The sequence below is a fragment of the Rhipicephalus sanguineus genome, chromosome 3 (assembly GCF_013339695.2).
Source record: "Rhipicephalus sanguineus isolate Rsan-2018 chromosome 3, BIME_Rsan_1.4, whole genome shotgun sequence".
In the NCBI taxonomy this organism is placed as follows: Eukaryota; Metazoa; Arthropoda; class Arachnida; order Ixodida; family Ixodidae; genus Rhipicephalus; species Rhipicephalus sanguineus.
Genome location: NC_051178.1, coordinates 109,942,337 through 109,962,158, shown reverse-complemented (window position 1 = coordinate 109,962,158; position 19,822 = coordinate 109,942,337). Strand labels below are relative to the sequence as shown.

Genomic DNA, 19,822 nt, shown 5'->3' with positions numbered 1-19,822 from the left:
TCACGCGGGGAGTTTTCGGCGCGAAATTTAAAAATGAAATTCGAACTTGATTTTCTCCTCTATTAATAAACCTATGATGACGAAATTAACGACATTAGAGTTCTCAGAGCACACTTTATCGATCTAGGCCGATTCATTGTTTCTCTTTAGAGTCCCTTTAGGGAGACTTCCTTCCACTACATGACATTCATATAGTGTTTTTTTTTCCCGAAGCAGTTTCTAGCAATATCGTGGTGCTGTGGTCATGTACATACATACAGCATAGGCAATAAAGAGAAAAAAATTATCGTGGTGCTGTGGTAGAACGCCTGCTTGCCCCGCACACGGCCTGGGTTCGATTCTCACTCGAACCCGGAGATTTTCATTATTTATTTTATTTGCATTCTTTCTCGATTTTTCGGTCACGGACAAGACGGTGATTTTTCGCTCACAACTTACGACGCCGTCACCGACGCCGACACCGGAATTTTTGCGAAACGAGCTCTTTACCGCTAATAAAATGATAGTAGCCGTTTCTTTTTAGTGAATACTGACTTGCCGCATCTCTTCAAAGAAACACGTTCACACTCTCCGGAGAGTCGCGCCTGCCATGACGCTCCGAACAGAGTACAATGATCTCAGAAAGAGAGTTAACGTGTATCCTTAAAGGGAGTTATATATGTGGCAAGTCAAGACTCACCAAAAAGAGTAAAATGACTCTCTTTTTTCTTAGATCTATCTATCTATCTATCTATCTATCTATCTATCTATCTATCTATCTATCTATCTATCTATCTATCTATCTATCTATCTATCTATCTATCTATCTATCTATCTATCTATCTATCTATCTATCTATCTATCTATCTATCTATCTATCTATCTATCTATCTATCTATCTATCTATCTATCTATCTATCTATCTATCTATCTATCTATCTATCTATCTATCTATCTATCTATCTATCTATCTATCTATCTATCTATCTATCTATCTATCTATCTATCTATCTATCTATCTATCTATCTATCTATCTATCTATCTATCTATCTATCTATCTATCTATCTATCTATCTATCTATCTATCTATCTATCTATCTATCTATCTTATATTATAAAGTTTTTCTAAAAAACTGTTCGGAACTACTCTGTTGGCCAGTGTTTACCACCACCACCACCATACATCAGGTGCACTGATGTATGGGCAGGATTTTATTCCACAGGTAGATTCGTTAAAATATTTGGGTATAATATACACCTAATTGGAGCCCGCATATTGAGTATATTGCATATAAAGAATTATGTGCACTTGGTTTGTTAAGGCGAATCAGCGGCGTTCGTTTTGGAATGCGTAGAAAAACATTGTTAATGATATATAGCATGTATGTCCGACCAATATTAGACTTTGGATGTGTGTTATTCTGTGGGGGACCCGCTTAAAATTACGCCCTCTTCTAACTATAGAACGTGAGGCATTACGGATATGTTTAGGTCTTCCTAAGTTTGTAGCTAATAATATTCTTTACCATAAAATATACCTGCCGTCTCTGCAAACTAGGTTTCGTATTCTAACAGTCCAGACATTTCTAAACATCTATGCCTCCCCACACAGACGCTCCCAATATGTATTTCTCAGCGAGCCGTCCATATTTTTTGGTTGTGAGTAGTCTCGGCTACATCTTCCTCAAATAATTTTCGTGCGAAAGCTATTGGAGCCGGTACAAGTAACAATCCGCGCTATAAGTTTCCCAAATGTACCCAATCATAAAACAGTAATAGAATTTGATGATATATTTACAAAAAATGCTAAACTATTTCCATTAGATATTTAAACGGGTTGTTGAACGACCGCCTTAAGAGTCTACAGATAAGTTCAGTCATAGCCACAGATGCCTCCGTTACAGACGAAAAGGCAGGAGTGGGCATTTATTCAACAGCATTAAACTGGTCTTTTTCTCTTCGACTGCCCGATTTTACGCCAATATTCCAGGCAGAATTAACGGCAATTATTCTAGCATTACGCAAACTCCCAGCATCTATTTCTTCAGTGGTTATACTGACCGATTTTGTCAGTTTGCGCTGCTTTGACAGTACCAAAGTCATCGAGCTGCCTGTCAGAATTATATACATATATGCCCAATCATGTACGTATTGTCCGTTTGGTTTGGGTGCTAGGTCATACTGGAATAACTCTAAATGAAACAGCGGACACATTGGCGGCAGCATCAATTCAGGGTCCGGTCCTGAACGTTGTAAGACCTTCCTCCCAAAATACTATCGCACGATTTCGATATTTTTGTATTCGAGAGGAACACACAAAATCTTCTGTTCTAAACGGTGCAGATTTTCAGCACCTTAGGTTTCCATGGCATAGCTCATGGTGTGGCACAAGACAATTAGAAGTTACATTGACTAAATTGCAATGCAAAATTCCCTATTTAAATTTTTATTTACACAGGCCTTGTTTTGTTCCTTCCCCTCAATCTTGTTATTGTTCGCAAGCAGAAACGATAGTGCATTTTTTCACAGAATGTCGCAGATATCAACATCTAAGGCAAAGATTTCTCGAGCCTCCTTTCCGAAAACTTGGGCTTGAGCTTTCCGTAACGGCATTGCTCTCCCTGGGGGCGTCGGCACTGGGTCACTGCAACAGGGGCATATGTGAGGCGGTATTTAACTATGTAAAAGAATAAAAAAGAGTGGCATGCTAACATTCCTAGTACATACTTATTTTATTTATTTCATTTATCGTTAATTATTTATTTCATTCTTTTATTTAACTCATTCTTTCTCTCCCTTTTTTTCTATCTCTTTAGCATTCAATTCGGAAACCGTAAACACAAATAATATTTTCGCTTACCTACAAATTATCTTTTTAGAATTATCCCTTTTTTTCCCATTCACAAATCCTGTTGCCGCGCGATTCGTGGCCGATCCCCCGTGGAGGGTTGTGTCATTCCTCTAGGAACAATCAGCCAACCAACTAGGGCTGGTGCGTGCCACTAGCTTCCAGGCTGTACATGTATATCCACATCGTCATCGCTGCAAGTTCGAAGAAGAACGGCAAAATGGCGGGTCCCAAGGGTGCCGCGGCGGAACAGCGACATCTTGCTCGACTTAAGGAAGCCCACAACAACAGTATATATGTCACAGCACCTGCGCACCAGCAGCCTAGCACCCGGGGTAACGTGCCCGCGGCCGGCAGAGCTGCTTCGAATCCCATAGTGTTGCCGGCGGCAAGCCAGAATCAGGGCCACGCCAAGCATGGCGACACGCTAAGAACGGCCCAGGAACAGCACGGAGCGGCGGTCGCAAAGCAAAGCGTTCCGGAGCTGCCCAGTGGCCCTCTTCCGCCTACTCTTCAGAAAACAGGTGAGTGGGGTCGTGCTGCCCGATGTAGAGTGACAGCGAGGCTTAGAGGTCCGACAAAGCAGCGTGGACAGCGGTGACCCAGACCTTGAAAGAGCTAAGGAGAGACTTCCATTTAGAAAAGATGGCTGCGATTGGCACTTCGGGCGACATCAACAAGATCTTTACATACACCAACGATCACTAGGGGTGGCAGCCGGAAACATATAGAAGTAGGATTTTGGACGCTATCTCATGTCGCCTGCCCGATACAAAGGCCGTACTACAGTGTGACGTTGTAAGTTCGAGCACAGTAGGCTTACTTCACGCTTCTCTATGAATAAGCCATGTATTATCGAGCAATTAATGTTCCGAGATCGTTACGCGTGCATGTGTGTCGTGCTGTAACGACTAGATTAAACGGAATGTCAGTTCGGAAATTTAAGCGAACGATGGAAAATTACGCGGTGTGCTTAGAACTTTCCGAGAATGTGCAGGTGAAAGCCTATAATTGGACCTTCTGTTATTGTGCTACTGAACTTTCTGATGAACTTTCTGTTGATCTACTGTTGCGGCAGCGGCCTCTCTCTCCACCAGTTCTACATTCCCAAAACGCCAGCGTCGCATTGGGGCCGCATGTTGTTCTCGCTGGGCCGCTGAAGAATCTTCATTCATAGCCGCCTCCTCCCGATGGCGGTTGCGACGAGCGGTGTTTCGAGCTGCTCATAAGGAATGTTCACATAAGGAACCACCCCAAGTGTTTCGGTTTCGAGCACTGACTCAGGTTACTTCAGTTCACTATAAGGAGCAGCTTCAGACACAACAACAGATGCGTAGCAGGCTAAATCAGCAAACACAGGGCGCGTAATCTTGATAGCAAAATTCGGTTGTGTGCAAAGGGCTTCAGGATTCACGAACACCAATTCGAGGAACTGAGAAGGTACGGCCAGTTTTACAACGTTGCTGTTTGAGGGTTATCAAAAGCTAGTTATTTTCGATCACGTCAGAGGTGTACATCTAGCAGCATACGCGTTACTCAGCGCAGTCGCGTGAATATCGCAGTGGGAGAAGGACATACGTATATCGACGTTTCGGCACTCGCACCTCGTTGCGTTTGGTCCCGCAACAAGTTAGTACCTACAGATGACCGAGCGAATCGGAGCCAGAGCCAAAGCGTCGCGATGTCGCCGATGCCCTGCTCTGACTTGAGCGTCTACCTTCTGTGCCCCGTTGCCACGGCGCACACATGTAAAATGAAGTTTGAACTTGCCGTAAAAGAAAATCTGTCATCCTAGAGGGTTACGCAGGGTGCTTGCAATGTTCTTTCTGGGGTTGCCGAGAACCTTGATTTACAGAAAAACAACAATAATAGTAACAATAACAATAACAATAACTTGAAGCTAAGAGCAGGGGAGGGGGTGTGGAGAGGTATTTTTGTATTCACCAAGTCTTCTACTGGTAATTCGTATATTCTGCCTCTTTTTGAGCGTCGTTTTGTTGATTCCTCCAAGGATCCGCAGCTCCACTTGCCGGAAGGTCGGCGCCTGCACCAGCCGAGGGCGTCAGCAAGCTCGCTTATCCTCCTTCGGTTCGCCAGGAGGATAGGCCGCCGTCCCCGGGACTCCAGCCTGGCGTTATCGCGGAGCTTAGTAGCCACGAGGAAGTGCCCGAAAGCGCCGTGACCTTCGTGTTCGTCTACTTGTGCGTCGTGGTGTTCGCCATGGTCGGCCTGCTCGCTTACGTCTACCGCAGCCTGGCGTCCGGGACAACAGGAGTGGATCTGAGTACCTCCGAGACGACGACGCTGTCGGCGTCGAAACAGCTGGCGGACGCCGAGGAGCGTGTACTCGGACGCGGCGCCACCTGGGCAGTGCCACGACCGCTTGGAAGTAGGCGGGCTACCACGACGTCGCGGGAACCGAAGGCGCGTGATCATGGCGCCTCGGAGAGCGTTGGAAGCACGGGCGCCGTCGCAAGAACTAACGAGGAAGCCAACGTCTCTAGAACCAATTTCGAGGAAGGCGACGAAGCAGGACGCACGACTACAGTCGCGGCGACGCCAGATGACGAGCGGCGCTCCCTTGAGTTGGTGTTGCTTGCGGCACCAGGCAATGACGAGAGCTGTGGTGACCGGGAGTTGAAGGGAGACGGTCATTTAGTGCGCCGAGGGCTACGCCGGCGTGTCGGATAATCCAACGGCCTGTACGCGTAGGCTCGCTTTGAAGTGGCGCAAATGCTTTATTGTTGCGCGTTTATGCAGGCTGTAATAAAAACTCACACATAGTCATCGAAAAAAATCTGTGCACGCTGTAACTTGTCGCTCACAGTCTCCTTCGCGCATCGTCTCGTATATTCGTATGTGTAGTGCTACGTTTCCTTCACTGTCGCATATGTTTGCGAGCAACTTCGCGTATGCGGCGAGGTTTTTAATGTCACGAAGCTAGACCGTGCAAAGGCGTCTTGCCACACCCCTTGGTGTATCTAGCGGCCTCGTGGGGACGAAAGGAGAGCGAAAGCTTTTGGCTCATGCGAATGCTTAGCTTATACTTGAAGTATTAGAGAAAAATATGCTGCAGTATATCCGCGAGACAACAGAGCCTAATGGTAATATTACTCTGTGGCAACACAGAAAGGTGCTGAAGGCCCCTTGAATAAAAAAGAACGGAACGATATAATAGATAGAGGCCGTAGACGGCAGGGTTGGGCAAATATACTTTGAAATTGTATCGCGATACGATACAAGATACTAAGGCGAGAAGTATTTGAGATACAGATACAAGATACTACAGCAATAATTGTATCGGATACGATACTTTCCAGTTGTATCTTAAAGGGACTGTCCACCGTCCTTCATCGCGTTTCTGTTTTGTACCGCAATAGAAAGCGTACCATCTGAAGTGTCCAACCCTGCAGCGGTTTTTCTGGAAAGTGAGTAGAAAATTTTAAAACAGAATTTTTCTATCTGCGTTCGGTCTTTTTCCATTGGCGTGAAACATGTCCATAACACTGGTTGGTGGACGCGATGACGATTGTAGTACCGGTAAAAATTAAAGCCGAAAGCACATGTGATTTCTGTAGGATCACTCTATTTTCGCTGAACACTATTGTAATGAATGTAACAGTCGTTTTCAGCGCGCTAGCGGTTAAACGAAGCCTTATTATACGATTACAGAACACTTGTTTTGCTGTAATCGCAGTCTATGCATTTATTTTAGCACTGCTGCCGCAATCCAAGCCAAGTCGGTTCATCAAAAAGAGACAATATATGCGTGCCTTCACAGCACAGCACGCGTGATACATCCTAACAACAATACAGCGGCACAGTACGATCAGCGCGGAGAGCCGCATGACATAGCGCATGAGTTGAAGCAGATGAAATCGAAGACGTCGCCGCAAGCAGCGCCACCGGGCGCCTTTTTGGATGCGTGAGAAAAAAAAAAAGGCAAAAAAATTATTCTCTGACGCAACCGAAAGGTGCCTCAAGTGCCTAAAATACAATTTCAAGTTATACATGTTTGTTTTTAAGCACAATGAGTACACCTGTGAGGATTTCTTGTCCTACCAGTGGATTGAACCACATCGCCGTTGGGTGACGCTAGCGGTCATTCTTTCACGATTTTCAACATGAAATTAAAAATATAATTCCTTTTTTTTTATGGGGCAAAGGCATGCTCGTTGCCGACGATGTGACGAACGGTCTTCTCATTTTCACCACAATCAGAAAACTTTTTCCGACCGGTAGACAGTCCCTTTAAGATACTTCGATACATTAGCGAATTTGTTATTATAGATCTATATATTGTAGCTGCAAAGGCCTATACACACAAAAAAAAAAACCTTTGCTTCAAAATTTCTGAACTGCGACCACCTTTGTTTCACTGGAATGAAATGTCTGTTATTATCCGAAAAGCTTTCTCCTTCTTGCTCAAGGCATATTTGCTTCATTTCGATACAACTTATTGGGATGGCTTTGAGTGATTAACATGACAGCTCTTTATACGCTGCGCTGTCAGCGGTTTTTGCTTTTGCAATTGACGGTAGTCGCTGCTCTGCTTGCCGACTATCTAGCAAGTTACCAACTAATTACAAGAACGCCAACAAGTATAGCCCCCGCACGATGGCGCAAATGCGGCTGTGGAGTTTTACATCGTCCGTATACGTGTTACCGTTTACGCAATACCGGATCTCCGGACACCGGTACAGCAGCAACAACGCTGGTATACCCACAGTTCTTGTGAAGCATCGAGTGCAAGTGGAGGACATAAAACTGCAATGACTTTTCGTATTCTACTTATCTGCTGGAGAAAGTGTTCGTTAGCGATATATTTACTAAGATGGAATCTTTTAACAATTTTCCTTCAACGATGGTTGCTCGGCATGATGAACCGTTTTGGAAGAGCAAGGTACAGGCCGAGACAGTTAATATTGCGTACCGCGTCAAGGTATTTCTTTAGCTAGGGGTGGAGATTCGATGCGAAATGGGTATGCAGAAGGACAATGAACCGTCTATATAAGCCCTATGAATGAGCACACTATAACTGCAGTTACCACGCCGTTTCGCGATTTAATCACGTGGCTGAAAGCTTCAGACACGTTTCTTAAGCCTCGACTCTATCGACACGCTCCAGCAGCACCATTGTGCAGGCCGTTAATCGAAAACATTTTAGTTTGCACTTCTGACAGTGACATATCTCTGACGGCACTTTCATGGCTGAAACGTCTATTTGTATTTTATTCCTAATTGTATTATACGGTGTGGGGTCTTATGTGCCAAAACCACGATACGATTTTGAGGCGCGCCGGGGACCCCTGATTAATTTTTACTATCTGGGATTCTTTATCGTGCACGTAATTGTGTAAGTACACAGTTGTTTTTGCGTTTCGCCCGCATTGGAATGTGGCCACCGTGGCCGGAAATTCCACCCGCGCCATCGAGCTTTGTGGCGCAACACCATAGTCGCTAAGCTGCCATGGCGGGTCACTGCGAATTGGCGGGTGCATCCTTTGTAGCATATTGCGTATTTATGTGCGGGAGGCAGATCGTGAAGAAAGGAAACTGAATATGTCGGTGAGAGACTCGTGTCTCGTCCAGCTTCTTGAGTCCACTTGCGTCTCCCCTTATGTACCCTCTGGCTTGTAAGTCTAATGAGAGGAATGAAGATTTAATTTAATTTCGTCCACTTGAATATTATTGATATTTTCGCTTCATAATAATCGACGGACAGACCTTACTCAAGACGTGACAATGGACGTGTCGTGGTGAGAAGAGACCGGAAGAGCAAGAGAACGAGAGCGAAGTAGAAGAAGAAGACGGCGACCGAGACCGGTGGGCTTCGAGCGTCTCTCTTTCGCGAACCACGACGTGCCGTCCATTGGAGGACGTCCAGAGACGTCCGATCACCGCACACATTCGGGTTGTGGACTTCGGTCACCAGAGCCCCGCGTCATGCTGCCGCCCGACGACCGGGAGCAGTGGCAGAAACGAAGCGAGCTCACCTTCGCCCTAGCGAGCCTCGCGCTCGGCCCCAGCAAGGTGGTCACGTTTCCCTACCTCGTCTACGACAACGGAGGAGGTAATCGGAGACGCGTACGCCTCAAAGAAAACAGCGCGCGCGTTGTCAATAACGCGTACCTCGGGGACCTCTGGTGTCTCTTCGCGCAGAGCTGCGACCATCATGCTAAATCGTTCCTAAGCTAGTTGGTTCGCGCATTGCTTCTTACGATGAGAAAAGACGTGACACCAGGCGAACCATGCGACCGGGCAGGAGAGAAAGTCGGTTGCAACTAACTTTGTTCAAATAAGGAGGTGCGCACTCTCAACAAGGTTTCAGAGCGCGCAGTTCAAGTTTCTTTTATTTCTATACTCGGGCGCCAAACCACCCGACTGGAGGTCATTCAGTTTTCCTGAAATGAATATTAAGGATTGGTAGTGAGTTCGCAAATCTTGCCTTTGAAGTCGGCCAACTTGTGTTTGTGGGATCGTAGCCCGCATCGCTAACACCTCGAGCAGGCGGTCAAAAGCAAGCGGCGATCACTCAGCGCTGAACACGAACAGGATTTGGGGACTTGTGCACGTAGCGCCACGTACCGCCTGTGGCAGTGGCGCCCTGCCGTAACGGAATGGGAAATAGGGGAAAAATTTAGTTATTTAGTTATTAATGGAAAAAAAACATGGCTGATCCCTCCGTCATAGGAATCGGTATAACACGAAAGTGAAACGTGTCTACACAGAAGTAGTGCTTATTGTGTAGTGATATATGAGAGCTTGTACAATGTCTATTCGTGTTTGGCTGCTATAGCACCGTTTGACGTGGATGCACCCATGTTGACGGCATGTCTCTATCTCGACGACTAACGCCCATGATCATGATTAAACCGTTGTGGTAGATGACGGTGTGAACATATATTTGGGCACAGCGAATCGTGAATCCCGCGTAAGGATGATATCAACAATCTCATAATCGACACTGGTACCCGGTATGCACTTCTTCGAAGCGTCGTCAATTAAGGAGAGAAACGGCACGGTGTGAGCTTTCTAGCAATGGGTGACCGACGCCTGCGCTCATGCATACACTACCACGCACTACGCTTCAGCAACACGGGAGGTAGAGGTTCGTAGCCTGAGCCGCAAACGCGTGCGTCCCGCTGTGCTCTGTCTCGTAGGCGCTAGTCTCGCTCCACCAAGGCACGACATTCGCCCGTCGAAAGCGCGTCCTTTCTGCAACGCGTATTGCAGAAGTTTTGTTAGTCGGTGCTCTCGCAATCGAAGCAGTCGGCGGCGGAGAAATCCCGTTGGTGCACGTGGAAGCTGCACTACTCTGATGAGCTGACGCACGCTAACACGAAGCCAAAGGCAAAGAAAGAACGTACCAACGTACATAAGCGTGCCCAGGGTTCCCCTTCAGGGGGGGCGACGGTTCGTCGCAGCGCCCCCCTCCCTATTATGTCAATGTATGCGGCTGCCTTTGCACCCCTCTTCTCGCCCCCCCCCCCACAATGTATAGGGCTGACTTTGCGCCCCCCCCTTCTCGCCCCCTTGCCACCCCCCCTCCCTGCGCACGCCTATGCCGACGTAACTGCGTCAAGGGTGCCTCGGCGACGCCAGCGCGGCCACTGTACCACTGTACATCGCTGGTATCGAGACGCTGTAACCATGACCTCCGATATCGCACGCAATCTCGGAGTAAGCGCTAGTAAGTGTCGATCTTGAAGCATTACTTCTTTTCACCTCTCACAGACGGCGACACCGCCCCGCTCCGCGCCGCCTACCTACACCGCCAACACAGAGCACCGTGCGAAAGAGAATGTGTGAAAGATATAAGGCGAGTTCGGGCCGTGTCCAGCATCTGCCGACTTAGCTTAGTCGGTAGGGCGTCGGGCGCTTGCCGTCGCGGCCGCAAGATCGTGGGTTAGATTCCCAGAGGGGGATCTTTTCTTGGATTTTTTCTTTCTCGCCAGTTCGCGTCCATTTTATCAACGTCATATCCGTGACGGATGTACTTGGTGGACCCCGGCATAAAACACTTTCGTGTTAAAAATTTAGTTATCAAGGGGGGGGGGGGGATCGGAGATCTCTGTTCGTTCCGCGTTCGTTCTGGCGGTGTTACGTCACAAAAGTGGGCGGTCCGCAGCTCTCTTCCGCCGAGAGGAAGACGACAGCCAATCGTCAAGCGGTGAGCGGCGAGCTTTCCGGAAGTAGCCGCGCATCGTTTGTCCTCGGCCAAAGGGACCGAATATTTCAAAACGCAGTGTTTCTCGCCTTCTAATAAATACAGTTGTTATACGAAAAGATATTGTTTTTCTTTTCAAGCTCAAGCAGTTTCTGAAACAGCAATAGCTTTGAGTGCTGATATTTATTGGTGTTAGTTTTTCTAACGTGCTCGCTATGTTAAGTCGCGCACGCGAAAAAAAAAAAAGAAAAGTAGTGGTTGGCGCAGTTTTTCAAAATGTCGTCCCACCGGAATGTCTGGCTTGGCTCTCGGGTGTCGGATCGTCAAAGGGAGCTTCTGCTGGCTTTTATAAAAGAGCACCCACAGATAGCTACGCCGTCGCGCCCGCCGGGGCCGTCGTTCACGAGTGAGGACCGGGACGACACGTGGCAAGAGCTGGGAGCGCTTTTGAACTAAGAAGTCCCTGCGCGTAAGACCACAGCCCAGTGGTTGGCCCGTTCATTTCGTTCGCACTGTTCGTTTGGAGAACCGAAAGCGACGCCGCACTCGCTCATGGCTTCAAACGCATCTCGCACCTCCAGCCGAAAGAGAAGCACACGACGCAAGCGCCATTTTCTGAAAATCAGCTGTTGCGGCAGCCGCAACCGCCGCATCATGCCGTGCGAAGCCGTTTGTTCGCTCGAGAGAACGCGTGCGAACGGCCTCGCGATCCGTTCGTTTGTAGCAGACGACATGCTCGTTATGACGCGGTATGACGTCACCAAAAAAATAAAAGATCAAGCAAAAAGAAAAATGGCTACGCCCCCCAGAGACGTGGTTTTTTCCGGCTTCGGCTAATCGCGTGCGCCGCCAGAATGGGTGCAGAACGAACGGCGCAGAACAGAGATCTCCGATCACCCTACTCGTTATGACGCGATATGACGTCACCAAAAAAGAAAATATCAAGCAAAAAAAAAGAAATGGCGACACCCCCCGGCCTTGAGTGGCATCTCCCGCTTCATCCAATCAGCGCGCTTGTTCTTCCCCAGGAGAACGAACAAGCGGAACAAACAGATCTCCGATCGCCCCCAAGCAGGACTCTCGGTCCTGTCCGCGATGCGCAGCGCCTATAGGGGCGCCACTGAAAGCCGCGTAGCGGCGGCCGTTGGAACCACTGGTGGGTCGCGTAGCAGACGCTTCATTTGCGCGCGTGCCATTTGCCGCTTGTGCGCGTCCCAGATAATTACTTTTACGGCGATAGTGTGTGCAAGGGAGCCGCACTTTATTATAGTGGACACGTGTCCGATGTCAAAGCTGTGTGGGACGACAATGTACAGTACTCACGGATTCAAGTGAGACATCAAAATTTTTAGTATAACGACTGGTATTCGCAATTGCTCGAGATAACCACGTCATATCGCTACGAATCCGGTCTCTAAAGATAATATTGGCTCTTATCTACGCGTTCGAGTCAAAATTACGCCGATATGATACAAAATGAAGACGGTGGAGACGAAAGTATGTGCTTGACTTAGCCCTAAATTGACCTGTTTCAATCCGTAAGCACTGTACGTCACCATACGCGCCAAGTATTTGCCACAGACAAGCGTCAACAAGCTTCCCTACGAAGTAGAGCTCATTGTAAGTACACCGCTTTCGTTATAAGCGTTGACGCGTGGATCAACGTTTTTTCTCGACACAGTAGCTTCGTTTACGTGCCATGTGTTTATATAGTAGATTTTGAGGGAGCGCTGTCGCACCGGCGTATAGATTTCACAGGTGCGGCCACGCGAAAGGTCAGCGTTGGTAAAACTTTGAAACCAGCACGATAAACTTGGGAAAAAATAAACGATACACTTGTCATCATCGGTGCAGAAGCGCACAGCGAACATTGTGCACTGATGATCGCATTCCAGTGCCATCAATAGGTAGAATGCAGCCGATTTCGTCCAGCACACGTGTGATTCCACGGCGCTTTTGTAGAGGAGCCGTCACCTTCCCCACATTCTCTGGAATTGCGCTTCGCGCCATTCGTTTTTCAAGAGAGCCTAGGCATCGCGTCTTATTACTAATAACAACCTCATGTGCATTGTAGCGTCTACAATGCAGGCGAGGCGACCAAGTGTAAACGTAGTAGCGTTCGCTGAATACGTAGCGACATAAATGGAGAAATAAAAACACGGTAGTCGCTCTAACACTGCCGTAAACAAAGGGCGATTGCTTACTTTCTACGTCGTACAGCCGCAATCCACCGCCGCCGTCGCTCTCGCTCATGAAATAGCACCGGAAACCTGTAGAAGTGCGTTCCTGCGATTTTTTGTGTGTGTTTGAGCAGCCGACAACGCAGCAGTTATTTTTCGACATCACTGAGGCCCGACAGAGTCGTTAAATCACGACGAAAACATCCATCCGTGCACTCGCGTACACGCTCGCGGGAACACTGCTCGCCGGGACCCGTCAGCACTTCCGAGCCGTGGCGGCAGATGGCGTCGTCGGCGCTTTGCGCATCGCCTATACAGCAGAGGTACATTGGAGCATTCTGGTAAAATTGCAGTATCGCACTATAAAGTGAGTGGTTTCCCAGAATATTTAATGTTTTACAATGCAGTCCCATGTGTTTCTAACAGGCGGTGTTTAAATATCATGGGAAAGCGCTCGCTTTGTAGTGCAATACTGTGACTTTACCAGAATATTCCAACGGGTCTCTGCTGTGTAGAACAGGGAGTCCTTTTTCATAACTGGATGTTTTCGTAAGATATTTCTTTTCTCATGTTTCCCATTCAGTTACGGCAAGGCGCCGTTGCCACCGGCTAGAGATGGCGCCATGTACAGATTTCCCCTTACTGCATACGCTACCTTTACGTAGCAGAGTTGCGCATCTGTCTTCCAAACGCCGCTAGCAACCATGCGTTGCGGAGAAGCTGACGCTGGGGCCATGTTTTGTATTTCTCGATGGCGCCGCTGCAGCGAACTGGATTGACACTAGTCATTCACATTAAAGTAAATCACCGGTCTTCGACACGCCAAACATGTCGACCGGTGACCCGGTAGGCATGTCGCCTGCAAAAACGGAGTGAGTCTTCGCTACATAGCCATGGCTGCTAGCCAGACCTATGCGCAACTCTGCTACCCAAAGGTAGCATATACAGTAACTCTAATTTCCCCCAAATCCTTTGAAGGATCGTCGCTGAAATGACCGCTGTCAAGCTCTGAAAAGTCGGCGTAGCTCGATGCATCATCGGATGACATCGCCAGTGTCTCGTTTCTGGTACCAGCACCGTGTGTACTGTGGTTACATTACGTCCGGGGAAGTTGTACCGTCACAGTAGACGTTGCACGATGCAGCTATGCTCTTTTGGATTTCTGTTTCGGCACATCGTTTCCTGGTTATTTGAGGTTATCTATAAGGTTCTAAGTTAAATGAACTATCCTACCTGTTACAGGACTGTCGATACCATACGCAAACGGTGAGATCATATCAACGTTTAATAGGAACGCCCGAGTTGCTCGTGAAGGTGAAAATCTGGTTATGAGGCAACTGCTACATGCTTCTTTCGCAGTTCACTGCTGATGCGTGCTTCCTTGAAAGATTCCTGGCGAAGGAAGAATTTATTGTCTAAGCCGTGATATCGTCACCACTGTTATGGACTGTTATACATTCCTTCATCACACTTACTAGTGTGATAAAGGAAAGTTCTGCTGCGCCTTTCTATGTGAGGCTAAGGAGAGAGTGAACGTACAACGAAAGCTGCTAGCTTCAGGGCGTTCGTTGTTGTTTCGGTGTGTTCCTAACCTGTATCTTCCCGTTCGCAGTGGTGTTCGTGGCAGTGTACGCCTTTCTGGTGGCCACCGTAGGCTTGTCCATGCTCTACCTGGAGACCTTCCTGGGACAGTTCTCCGGATTGTCCATCCCGCAAGCCTTCGGCGGATTCCCCATGGCCAAAGGTATACGCACTGAGCCCTTTGTTCAATTCGGTGAAGAAATCCCACTGCGTCTAAGTTGCGTTTTTTTTTTGCTCTTAGTGGACTTCCTTTTGAGATGTAATATAACGTCTGGTATCATTTTTGTAAGGGATAGCAAGCTAGGCATTACGTGTGGCTGTGACCCATGGGCACGGGGAATACGAATTTCTACGGGGTCGCCGCTGTTTTCTCCATGTTTGCTATCCCGTTTCGCCCGTGATGAACATAAAAGGCACTCATTGCAGACTTACGGCCCTGTCATTGCCAGCTTAAAAGCTTTTTTTTTTTTGTAGCTTTCTGGCCAGAAGTTGGAATACTTGTCGTCCCCACGTCAAATTAGATAGTAATATTTAATGTGAGGACCGATGAGTAGGCTCCAGTAGCCGCAGAGTTTTTTCTCGAACGCTGAAATTATTTGAGATTACATCGTATACTGTATGTATTTGATAGTGATGTAAGTGTGTTTGGCTGCAGTAAGTCTATCCGCCGCATGAACATAGTATAGCGTATTGCCTGACCATGGAAGGGTACATAGCTTGGATTCAAAAACGTCGTGTCCCTGCATGGAACGAACTTTTTCATACTTCTGTGAGAGCTATGTTACCTGTTCGCGCTGAAAAGTTTTCGTCTATACGTGTTCGTGGCCGCAAGCAGGTCTCGGCTGGACCATGGTGTACACCGCGGTGCTGTTGAGCATGTTCGAGACTCCCTTGATGGCCTACTGCCTCATCTACATGGCCGAGTGCTTCGCGCTCCAGCTGCCCTGGCATTCGTGCCCAGGCGGGGGAAGAGGAGTCGCCGCAGCTGCTTCCGGGTCGGACAACACCTCTTCTGTGCCCGCTTCGCCCTCCGGCAACCTCAGCTCCAGCGATGGCTGCTACGAGATCGGGCATGGCTTGGTCAGTGGAGACCACGCGTATCACTTCTTTGTGTTTCAGTCTCCGTCTAAACAGTTGTATGGTGTTGGCAGTTGACTTTTAACGATAGAATATTTATAATCTTAAGCGAATAGGAGAACGACTTGGGTCGAATAAAATAAAGCTGCGTCGTTAAGAAAGTGTGGTTGTAATTAGTATAATTCGCGGATTCCAGTCAACGAAAGAAAGGGAAAGTTTTATCACAACGCTTCGTAAGCTTCATTAGTGTTGGGAACACCTCATCGGTGAGGTGAGAGGTGTACCCAACAGAAGAAAGAACCTGTGAATGGTTCCAGACACTTGAAGCCGCCGGGTACGTGCGATTTGCCATCCTATGTATGCCATGGAGACGGACGCTGTACAGTTCTCCAGCCAGGAGTCGGGATGGCAAACCGCATGTCGGAGGGCACTGTTCTGCGGGCTCTTGCATGGCCTGGTAAGCACATAGCTACGAGATAGACAACGAAAGTGTCATTGAACTTTCTCTATGCCACGCGACCATGCACAAGCATCTTTACTCTAAGGCTTCAGTATAATAATGTACTCACGTCATTCATTGTTTCCCCTCTTTCTCAAGTTCATTACTTGCTACACAAGCTGTTGTCACCTGTCCACCTTCCCCACTGCAGAGTAAGCAGGTTAGAGGGCACCAGATCAGACTGACCGAACTTTATTGGGGAATACAGGGAACATCGTTGACATGTGATCTTTACGTGAACAGAAAGACAGAACGTATCGCTCAAAGATCGTATTATCCAAATAAAACTCCAAAATTATGAAAACTAAAATTCGGCAGATCTCACGCCTTGTGGGGATCGGTTTCATGCGAAACAGTCAGCGAGTAGTTCTCTGATGCATTTTTGGGCTTTGAGCCAAGCGTTACGAGGCGGATCGAGGTGCTTTTGTAAGTGTAGCAGTCGTGTGCACATCGTGGGCTTACCAGGCACGTCGACAACACTGACGTAAAGGGTAACTTGTGGCCTGACGTAACGTCACACTCACGTTAGAGCACATACGTCAGTATTATTGAAACAAAATGCACTTTACAGTGCGATGATGTGAATATCATACGTAACTTTCGTTAGCGTATTACTCTGGGGTCGAGCAACGCTTGAATATAGCTTACTGAATCATGTGAATACAAATGTAATGTTTATTAAACTGATATAAAAGCGCAGCCAACTATGAAACCACAGATGTTGACATGACATGACGCCTGTATCGTAAGAGTACATATGCAGTGTTTATTGTGGTTGTAAACACTACATATGTAGTGCTTACAGCCACAATTGAAGTTGCACCGACATTAAGCCTGCATAGCGTGTTTTCCGAAGCAGTTTCTGGACTTGGCGTGGCTCTGTGGTAGAATACCTGTCTGACACGCAGAATGCTTGGATTCGATTCCTGTTGGGATCCTAATTTGTCGGTTTTTCTTAATGCTCTCGCATTTAAATTACCAATGTCCGTTCTCGCCGTTCCTGGGTTGATATAAGCCGAATCACCTGTGGCGCATACCCGTACACCGCGACCCGTGGTAAACGGGTATATGCTACACGTGACTGGAGGAAAGGGTTTGACGACGTACGCGACAGGATTTTCACGTTATTCGTGACATTACCAGACAGTCATATTCGTCAAATGCTCTTGCCCTCCTATGCCAATTTTGGTCCTCACCAAGTTGAGGCGATCACGAGAGCACCCAGTAGTAGGCGGATAGATAGATAGATAGATAGATAGATAGATAGATAGATAGATAGATAGATAGATAGATAGATAGATAGATAGATAGATAGATAGATAGATAGATAGATAGATAGATAGATAGATAGATAGATAGAAAGAAACGCTCAAAGTGCCCTGGGTTCGCTAAGAAATGCTTCGCATTTAAAATGTACGTGGTGACGAACACAAAGGCTCGTGTGACGTCGAATATTGGTGCTTCACATGAGACGTAATGCGAATCAACGTTGTTTTACGCCATACGAGCCGCAATCACTGCACTCCTCTTGAGCAACGTTGAAACTGGCTCTGGACCTTCTTCTTTTGAAAGCTTGAAGAAGAGTTCTTCTGGAAGTTAAGAAAAAAGGAGTTCTTTGTTCGCTCAACTGAGCATTTATGACAAAGCCGTAACCACCTCTGCGGTCTTATTATCCAATTTTAAGTGAAAGTCGCATTAGCTGTGTGAAAATACATTGATCTTATGGAACGTTGGCCAGGAAAAACTGATAAAAAGGTATTATATCGAAATACGTATCTATAGAGTCTTATCAAAGAGATTACACTGTAGCCTATCTCTCTCTCTCTTTGGTGGGTGACTGAGTTGTAAGGCTCTATATAATCGATGCCGTAATACAAGCGAGGTTGCCTAGCTATGACTTCTCCTCCAGCTGTTTTTCAACCTTTCCCGACGGCGGTGCAGCAACCGTGCGTGCGCGTGAACTCGACCCTGGCGAGACGTTACTCGTCGGCCAACTACTCGGGAAGAGGCGCGGTGGCCGTGCAGGCGCCCAGCGGCAGGGTGGTCACCGTGCCGTTAGCCGAATACGAGGCGCTGCGCAACAACTGCATCAACGGCACCTTGTCGTCGCAGGAGTACCACTTCCGGTACGGCCATACTCTTGCGTGACTGGTCGATTGAATCAAGGTGTATGCTACGAGTCCATGCTGAAGTGAATACTAAAGGCGTGTTTGCAAAATAAATGTGCCCTTCGTTCCCGTGGGCTTGTACGATCGGCTGGGTACTTTCTGATTGGTACGCTCCAGCGGTTTGACGATGTTGACGTGCGTACTTCCTTATTATTTGACTCTCACCGACTTCCACCGGCTAAAACTGTTAAGGCTCGTTTGCACCAAGCTGCAAATCTGATTTGGTTTCGTTTGATATATTCAAGGCAAGATCGATACAAAAATTTCCTCGGGAACACGACTAAAGGCGGAGTAATTGCCTGACTTACTCGTGCCTGGCAGCAAAGCAGCCACACGAAACTCTCTAGTACGCATTTGACACACAGGACACTTAGCAGTGCGTCTCATTCTGTACACGTTACAAAAAAACAAACAAGCAGAAAAGCGAGTAGAGTGCACGCAGTTATAAATGGAGTCCGCATTAGAGTGTTGGCGATACTAACAAATGCGTGCTAACAGTCGAAACAATACAAACAAGAACCTCTTTACCAATCATTTTTAAACCTCCTTGGTCTTGACCGAGGGTGCTTAAAATAAAAAAGCTCTTGGTCTTGACTAGCACATACTTATGATGTACAGGTAGAGGCAGAAATGGTCGCAGATCGTCGCTTCGGTCGAAAGACGACTGCTTTGGCTCAATCGCTCGCTGTTAAATTCATCAACCGTGCGACGGCAGTCTCAAACCTCTCAACCAATCAGATGCCCAGGAACCAATCAGATGCCAGTTTAATTTGCAAGGCAATGGTAGTCCGAGCAGACGCGAATTTGGTAAGACTATCCATAGTAAGACGACGGGCATTGGTCGCAGTTGTGAGCATCGGTCACCTTGAGACGCTTTTTATCGCCAGTCGCAAATGGTAGCGCGACCGGTATACTTGTCGCAGGTGTGAACGGGCCTTTACACGCGCCATCGCTTGATGCAAGGCGCGGTAGGTTTTTTAGTTTCAGGACTGTCGGAACTATTTCGAATGCTTTCGATTGTTGTAATCGAATGGCTTGCACGACGCGTACACTGGCGTACAATATCGAACGTACGTGGGCACCAGCGACCATGCTGGAATATGCAGTTTCCAATATACATAAACTGACGCGCTATATCCTCAGGTAAAGATTTTCAACGACCGCGCCCGCATTTATCGTTGCTTGATTGTCCATATAATGTGAGGTGAAAATTTGGCTTGCTAAAATCATGAAAAAGGAAAAGCTCGTATTATACATTCGATTGTAACGGCATCCCGACGCAAAATTAGGCGGCACGGCGAAGTGTCTGGACAGGCTGG

The 19,822-nt window shown here is 47.4% G+C and overlaps 1 protein-coding gene across 1 annotated transcript; it reads left to right on the top strand.

Annotated features, from left to right (window-relative positions):
- The first annotated feature begins 2,971 nt into the window (after positions 1-2,971).
- Positions 2,972-5,612, top strand: LOC119386938 (uncharacterized). Its single transcript, XM_037654231.2, has 2 exons — positions 2,972-3,352; positions 4,849-5,612. Exons 1-2 carry the CDS (start codon positions 3,001-3,003, stop codon positions 5,517-5,519), a joined length of 1,023 nt encoding a protein of 340 aa, XP_037510159.1. The 5' UTR covers positions 2,972-3,000; the 3' UTR covers positions 5,520-5,612.
- The last annotated feature ends 14,210 nt before the right edge of the window (positions 5,613-19,822 follow it).